Genomic DNA, 8,686 nt, shown 5'->3' on the forward strand with positions numbered 1-8,686 from the left:
TTGTCTTAGGACTCTGGGCTAAAAAGCCTAGAGGGATCAAATGCCCAGGCTGGGAGTAAGCCCGAGCGCAGAGGGCCTGGCTCAGATAGTCGCCCATGTGCGGGCGAGTTTCCTCCTGCATAAGGCGGGAAATGTCGGCCCATCACAGAGTGCCAACACGGATCTGGGCGGTGGTGCTTGAGGAGGAATGGGGTGCCTCCCCGCAGTTCTTGCCGGGTGGACCCGCGGGGCTGACGGTGTGGGTGGCATAAATGACTACTCGACAATTCTAGCATGTGTTCACTTGAACAGTGGTGCGGACCCAAGGCTGTGCAATAAACAGGCTGATGGGCTGGGGCAGTCCAGGAGGGGAGTGCAGCCGCGGATCGCCCTCAATAGACTAGTGGCGCCTCTGCTCGCTGGGCTGGCCCCATCCGCGGGCCTGGGAGGCGTTTGCCGATGATGCCCAGCCAGTCTCTGGTAAAACCTTGCGAGTCTAGATCTTATTGCAGCCCCGGTATGAAAGTGAAAATTTTTACATGCTCTCAGCCACCGCGAGTCAATTCTAACTATAAAAGGAAGCTTTCACCGCCCCTCCGATGCACAGCTCCTCGGCTCTGTTATTTGTTGCGGTCCCCACTCTCATATCGAGGGCCGGCCTAGTATTTGCTCAAGGCGAGGCTCTCGGGCGGACAGCGGCAAGCTGCAGTGGGCGAGACCTGGAGGAGTCGGCCTACAAGATCCGCCGCACGTAGACCTAATGCTCACGCCGAAGACGGCACTGGCGCGCACTGTCCCCGAATGCCGCCCCGTGTCTAAATACACAATAGTGGTGCTGGACTGCACAGCAACGATAGACACGCAAAATGCGAAACGCCGCTTTATTTCAACAACTTCCTCATGAACGAATTCTCTCCCTCGCTCTTCTTCATCACCTTGGAGACGGCCATCTCGAAGTCCTCCTGCGTTACGTGGACCCGCCGCTCGCGCAGCGCAAACATCCCCGCCTCCGTGCACACCGCCTTCACCTCTGCACCGCTGCTGCCCACCAGGCGCTCCGCAAGCGCCGTCAGATCAATGCCCTCCGTCAGGTTCATCCGCCGAGAGTGGATCTTCAGTATCTCCAGACGGGCAGAGGACTTCGGCGCCGGAAACTCGATCTTCCTGTCTATCCTCCCCGGGCGCAGCAGTGCCGGGTCCAGTATGTCTATCCTGTTCGTCGCCATTATCACCTTGATCTTGTTGCAGAGCTCAAAGCCGTCCAGCTGGTTCAGCAGCTCAAGCATCGTGCGCTGCACCTCGCTGTCGCTGCTCTTCCCCGCCTCGGCCCTCGCCGACCCGATAGAGTCGATCTCGTCCATAAATATGATCGAGGGCGCATGCTCGCGCGCACTCACAAACAGCTCCCGCACCAGCCTGCTGCCCTCGCCGATGTACTTCTGCACGAGCTCCGAGCCGGACACCCGTATGAACTTGCACTTGGTGTGGTGCGCCACAGCACGGGCAAGCAGCGTCTTCCCCGGCCCGGGCGGCCCGTACAGCAGGACGCCCTTCGGCTGCGAAATCCCAAGATTCTCAAACAGCTCCGGGTGCTTTATGGGCATCTCTATGACCTCCCGTATCTCCTTGATCTGCTCGTCGAGGCCGCCGATCATCCCGTACGTGCTGTCCGGCACCTTCTCAACCATCATCAGCGATACTATGGGGTCCACCTTCGTGGGGAGGATCCTGTGTATGTCCGAGGTGTCTGCACGCATGGCCACGCGGGTCCCAGGCCTCAGCTCCGCATAGCTCACATGGTCCTCCACATTCACTATGTACTTTCTATCCGGCTGCGTCTTGACGAGGCACTTGTTGCCGCCCATCTTGTTGACCACCGTCCCCACGCTCGACGACGCCTCCTGCACGATCGAGATCTCCTCCCTGATCTCCTTCACCTGGCTGTTCAGCGCAGCCCGCTGCTGCTCCAGCCTCTGCAGCTGGGCCTCCATCTTTTTTATCTGTATCTCCATCTCCTCTCCCCTCGTCCGGTAGAAATTTTGGCAGACACTGCTCATGGGATTGTTTATTGCTATTTTTTTAAATCTGTTTGCAGCATGCTGTATTATGCAGGCGCAGCATCAGGGCGACGGCGGCCGGGCAGAGCCCAAAAGCCGGCATTTCCGGGCGAGTAGAGCGCCTGCCAGCGCCGGTGCTAGGCAAGCGGGGACAGACACATCAGCACTCCGGCGCTGCCGCCTCGTCCGGGCATGGCCGCCGTGTGCGCTCGCACCCTAGCCGTCTACCGCAGCGCCTTGCCCGCAGTCGTCCAGCATGCGTCGCCGTCTTCGGTGCTGCCGGTAGCTATCCAAGGCATGCCATTTAAATATGCATGCTCCCACAGCTGCCTGTTTCCCCACTTTTCTCCGGCCCGTCCCGAGCCCATGGACCGCTACGACAATATGCTGGACAGCATCCAGCAGTTTCCCCTGGACGCAAACTGCTTCGAGCGCAGCATCAAGCGGCTGAACAAGACCTATGCACGCGAAGTACCAAAAGATCCTGGAGCGCATGCCGGAGCCGGGCCACCGCCCATTCGTGGTCGCGCAGCGGCGCCTCGAGCAGTGCTTGAAGCAGAAGAAAAAAATTATCAGGAAGTTCATGCAGCGCATAAAGTGCCAGCTCGTCAATCTGGAGGAGTATAACAGGATGAACGGCAGCACGCTGCAGCTAAAGAGGCTGGCGCCCGTGGAGACGGCTGTGCTCCAGACGAAGGATAATGCACTCCTGGAGTCCAAGGTCTGCCTCTGCAGCAGCACCGACGGCGGGCTGATGATTTGCTGCGATTCGCCGACCTGTCTGGTGCGCTGGTACCACTGCAGGTGTGTCGGGGTCGCAAGCGTGCCGCAGAACGGCTGGGTGTGCGAAAAGTGCAAGAAGCTGGAGTAGTCCTATTTGGTATGGATGGATGCGGCACGGTTTGGCGCTGCCCCGTGCCGACGATTGTTTGGATAAATTGTGCTTAGCAGCAATATTCAATATTTTGTTTGTGGCTGCTGCCAATCCTCGCGTGCGAGCGTGGCGACACAGAGCTGGACGAGTCTGTGCAGCCTGCCCGACAGCATTGTGAGGGTAAGAGTGCATGGCCGGCGCCTCGCAGCCCCGCTTGACAGGAACAGCACTTGTTAATAAAAGATGCAGCTGTGCTGCAGCCAGCACGGCCAGCCCGCCGTAGAATGCAAGCACCCGTCCGGATAAGCAGCCCTGGCCGTTCCAAAGAATATGTCCTCCGGGGAGGACGCCAGCTCTTACACTGGCAAGAACGTATGCTACACTTGATCAAAGCCGAAGGCCTGAGAAGTGGGGCTGCAAACAAACAACATTAAAATGGCGTGGAGAACAGGGAGGCGGGCCGGAGTGCGGTTCATTGGCCCGTGCTAATAAAAATATCACTCCGGCGGCTTGCGGCACCACTGCGAGGGGTTCATGTCTGGCGCCTCACCCGGTGGGTGGCCAGGCATCTGTAATAAGAACAGGCCGGAGCAGCATATATCCATCGGCAAAGGCGGCATTTTTGCTAAAGCCCGTGCTTGTGTCTGGGCGCAGTTAGGAGACGCTGCAGCCACAGGAGCTACTTGTTGGATAAATATAAAGCTGGGCCATCAGCGGCACTTCTTGCCCAGAAGCCTTTCATAACAAACAGGCCCACATCCCCGGGTGGGCCTCGGTCGGTGCCTAGCCAGTGCGCCAAAGACCTGCCTACAGTTCGATGCCCGACAAGTATCTTCTAAAAGTTTATTATCCATCCCCGCGACGCGGTGGCCCAAGGGGCGCGCGTGCGCTGTCCAGATTCTCGATTTATTACTGCGCCCAGCAGCACCTGGGATGGCTCGGCACCCGGCATGCACAGCACCCCTGCCTGCGAACGCGCCTCAAAGCATCGCATCTCTGTTCCTCATCAAAAAGTAGAACCTGTCAATCTTGTGATACACGGCCCAGTACAGCTCCCTGAGGAAGTAGGCCGAAAAGAGCAAAAAGAGCCCCTTGTCGATGAGGAATCCAAACTGCACTATCCGCCAGAATGTGAAGATGTAGTTGAAGACCGTGAATAGGGTGGGGTTGAGGAACAGCTTGCACGCCATCAGCATGAGGGCTGCGCAGATCAGATGGTACCTGCAGCCCGTGCCCGCGACGTACCCGCTCGACACGCCGCCCATGTCGCTGAAGAGCGCATCCTCGAACATCAAAATACACAGCTTGAATATCGAGCTGAAGAAGAACGTGCAGAGCATGTACATGCATGCGACAGGATGAACAGGCCTGCCCCAAGGACGACCGTGTACCGGTATCTTGCCCCGTCGGCTGCTATGGAGTAGGTCGACAGGCACTGCTCGCAGATCTTTATTTCGCTGAATATGCTGCATTTGTATCTCCAGTACTTGAGGCACGTGCTGTGCACGTACTTCAGCGACCCCTTGCAGCTGCACGGGCTGATGAGGTCGCTGTCGTTCGTGAACGGGTTCTGGTTGGAGTAGCAGATCCTGCACGTCACTGCCTCCATCCCCCAGAGCCGTGCACGCCGTTATCTCTCCCCGGCAACCAATGATGTTTGCCCTTACATATCAGAACAGGTTAAGGGGCCCAGGAGAATTAATCAGAAAAGGATTGGCTCGCAGGCACTCGAGGCGCTATTGTCGCCGGCGGACTGCGCTCTGTGCTGTGTCCCGGCGCAGCCGCCCGATGCATCCCGCTAAACAACCCACACCGCGGCACGCCGGTGGCCGCTGCAGCAGCCAAGCTAAGCTAAGAGGATTAACTAATAAAAATATACGACATCCTGGCACAGCTCTGCTGTACGACGGCACCACAAAGATGGCCCTGCCGTTCCCGGTGCTCCACTTCCGCAATCTGCAGTACGACTATATGCTCATCTCTGCCGACCGCGTCTTCTACAGGATCAACAAGTGCAGGCTGGAGATCGAGGAGGTCGGTGTCTTGCACGACCGCATCCTTGCTGTGGGCGCCGGCCGCGACAACATCGTCATCGTGACCGAAAAAGAAATATTCATCTTCAATGCCTATTTTGACTTGACCAAGAGCAAGAAGCACGGAATGCCCGTCGGATGCGGGGCCAGCAACATACAGGACTGTGGTTCCCCGCAGCGCGCAGGCCATACTGACCCTAGCGGGTGCCAATTTGTGTGGGCTGATGAGCTGTTCTGTCTGGTCACGTCTAGCGGCACATTTATCTTCGATCTGGATTTAGAGCTGCTCAGCTCTCCAGGCCAGCCCATCGCGTCTGCCGCATTTATCAGCAGATACAACAAGTTCGCCTGCGGGGTCGGGGGCGCCATAAAGTTCATCGAGCCGAACGGGCTGGAACACGGGGATCCGCTGCCTGTCGACTGTGAGTCGGTGGCGCTGCTCAGAGTAGACGATGACGAGATGCTGCTGGCCATTTCCAAGCAGAGGGTTGAGATTTTCTACATGAAGAACTTCTACTGGTACAGGAAGATGGCTGTGGCTGGTGCATTCCTGTGCTGCGAGGGAAACAGCATTGTTCTCCGCCAGCCACTGTCCGTTGCGCTGCTGCGTGTCTACAGGGAGATGAGCAGCAGATTTGTAATCGATGGCTGCACCCTAAAGTACACCAATCTGTCGGTGTCCCTCATTCCGCCGCCTTATTTTTACAAGGAGCTCGCGTTTGATGCCCAGGTCGACTCCTACGCCTGTGCGGGCGGCCTGCTGTACGTGCTGACACGCCGAAAGGTGCACAAGTACAGGATTGACAGCGAGGACTGCTTCTGTGCGGAGGATGTCTTCGCTGCGGAGCTTCCGGAAGCGGTCAATGAGATGCTGCTGCTCGGGGAGCGGCTGCTGCTCCGGTGCGGCAGCAGCATCTATGGGCTCGATGGAGCCTGCCTCGCAAGGCTCAGTAGGCCGGCGGTTGCGAGGCTCTGCAATGCTGCGGGCCGGCTGGGCATTTTATTTGTCGATGGCAGTTTTGGATGCATCGATCTGAGGGGCTGCTGCCCCAGCTGTGTGTCCAAGGAAAATGTGAGCCCTGTGGTGCGCCTTGCCGACTGTGAGCAGATGGACGGCTACGTGGGCGGTAACTCCAGCCACGTGTGTAAGAATTCTGCCACGCCCGGTGATATACACACACATAAACATGTACAGCTTGGCAGTGCTGCACAAGTTTAATTTAGATATCAGCAAATCCTTTAAGTTGGATGCTCCAGAGGATACGCAACCCCAGGATGCAGAGCCCAACAGCGTGCAGAAGATTTATCTGCTGAGCGACAATACACTGCAGGTGGCAAGCAACATGTGCGCGAATGGCACGCATATCCATATTGGTGCTGATGCGTGCGTGGCTGGCCCGGATTTATCGGCTGCTGGCAAGCCGCCGGCCGAGCCATCTATCGATGACGTCAGTTCATTCCTCCTCTATAAGCAGTATTTGATTTATGTGAGCAAAGACAGGCTGCGGCAGCGGGAGGTGCCCTGCAGCCCTGGTAGATGTCCTGGACGACAGGCAGATACTGTCACTAGCAAGCCTTCTGAAGGTAGACGGGCCGCTGCCCCACGAGCATGATTCATTGGAAAGGATCGGGAGGGTGTTTCAGGCGGAGGGGGTTTACAAGGAATACAGGCTATACGGGAGCGGCTGCGGCGCCGGCAGCTGCGGGGCGTGTGCTGCGGATCACAGGTCAAATGACCTTTTTATTAGGAACGATTCTGTTGGCCATCTGTTTGATACTCCATACGGCGACCGTTTGTTTGCTTTGGACGGGCGCGATAGCCAGCCGGATACCCCGGCGGACGACGCGTTCATAGACTGCAGCGATCCCGTCGCATCGCTCAATAGGATACTAAGAAGGCTGCGGCCCGCCAAGCACATCAGCACCATCGTTGGGCTGTTTATTCACATTGGCAGGCCAGACCTGTGCTTCTATCTGCCCGATCTGCCAAGGGTGGCCAAGGATGGCCGGATTTCCACAAGCGATATTATTAGGGCAGCCATCGCGACGCTCTCGCTCGACAAGATCGCCATCGCCTATAAGGCCTGCCAGAGCGACTGCACACCGTTCGCGGCCTTCTACAAGAGCTGTGCCAGCCTCGGGTACTCTCTCTACCGGGCCTATAAGGCGAGCCCAATCCCCAGGAATTATAAGGTTATCCGGAAGTTCTGCAGGACGCTAGCGACGTACGCAGAGACACTGGAGCCCAAAATCGAGGAAAGAGAGGCCAAGAATCCAAGGGGGCCTCCACTCCCCGAGCCGGCGCGTGGTCGGCCTGAATTCGCCAATCTCATATATGGCCGCCCCACAGCGGCGCACGACAACGCCGACACTCTAAGAGCCATACTCTTCAAGTATTTTAACATCAGTAACAGCGCCATCGTAGAGTTCTGTTCAGATCTCAAAAAACTAAAACCGAACCGCAAACTTGAAAATGTGCTTATAAATGAAGACGATCTTCAGGACGACCTGTCAAAGCTCCATCGCTGTAGAAAATTCCTGATGGAAATGAACGACCAGATAACGGGCAGCACGAAGAGGCCACAGCAGGCGCTGCACAGCCAGATTTTGCGCCTTACGACCGCGTAGCCGCTGCACTGCAGACGTACTGCCAGGGCATGCTCTACTACGGCAACAGCTCTTCCAGGCTGCACAGCAGCCTGCACCGCAGCCTGCACCGCAGAACCAGCTTTATAATTAAAAAAATTGGGGAGAGCCTAGACAAGAGGCGGCCGCAGAGCCACAGGCATGTCTGTTATGAAAAGTATATTGCGGATGAAATACATTTGATTATACATGACTGCTTAGAAGAGTACATTGGGGCGATGAGCCGCGAACTCAGGCGCATCACAAGGATATTTAGCGAGGTCGCAGAGATGTACAGCATATGGAGCTAATGGAGCCCATTCGTCATAAGGATAGTTTACCAAGGCTGGCTATCAGGAACAGCCCACCTCCCCAGGCCCTGCCTGACAGAGGAGCGCTTCTGTATCTGCAAGTCGAAGAGAATACGCAGCAACGCCAGTGGGCCCTGTGTCTGCTATTAAACTAACTTTTTAATCGATGTTTAGATGCTGCTCGGCTCTTTTGCAGTGGAACGGCGTCCGCTGTCCGGACTCTAGGGATCTGGATGAGTTAAATAGTGATGCCCGGCAGCGGTGAACTTTCTGATCGCACCGCGGGTGCTGCATAAACACCCGCAGGCCATGCGCGCCCATTGGTGCGGACTGTGGGTTTGGCGCACCAATGCCGCCATTTCCGGCCTAGAATATTTTTGCCGGCGGCCATCCCGGTCTGGGGGACCGCCTATGGCCACCTATGGGGCCTGCTATTGGATACTCCGGCACGGAGTGGCACCAGGCAGCCTGCCGTACTGGCAATGGCGCACATGTGCTGCTGGAGAGCGGATGTGTATCTTTGCATGTGCCCGATATCGTGTAAACAATTTTTTTAATGCCAACAGCCGCTGTTTTCTCCCTGAATAAATGCCTGTCTTAGTCCAGAGTTTAGCAAGGGGAGTTTTTCCGCGGGTGTGGAAGGAGGCTAGGGTCAGGTGGCTGCCAAAAAAGAGCGGAGGGCACAGGCCAATCAGCCTGCTACCGACGCTCGGCAAGCTGCTTGACCGGCTGGTCAACGCCAGACTAGTCAATTGGTATGAAAGGGTGGTGTTATGATGGGGTTTTCCTCAGCAATATCGGAAATAA

General features: G+C 56.9%; 1 protein-coding gene and 1 pseudogene across 1 annotated transcript; both read right to left on the reverse strand.

Moving 5' to 3' along the window:
• Nucleotides 1-860: 860 nt before the first annotated feature.
• On the reverse strand, nt 861-2,036 carry LOC145736269 (uncharacterized). The gene has a single exon (XM_081990597.1). It carries the CDS (start codon nt 2,034-2,036, stop codon nt 861-863), a length of 1,176 nt encoding a protein of 391 aa, XP_081846723.1.
• A 1,118-nt stretch (nt 2,037-3,154) lies between these two features.
• Nucleotides 3,155-3,323, reverse strand: LOC145736850 (U2 spliceosomal RNA; annotated as a pseudogene).
• Nucleotides 3,324-8,686: the final 5,363 nt, after the last annotated feature.

Source organism: Ips typographus, linkage group LG12 (assembly GCF_016097725.1).
Source record: "Ips typographus isolate SLU linkage group LG12, UJ_Ityp_2.0, whole genome shotgun sequence".
NCBI classification, from domain to species: Eukaryota; Metazoa; Arthropoda; class Insecta; order Coleoptera; family Curculionidae; genus Ips; species Ips typographus.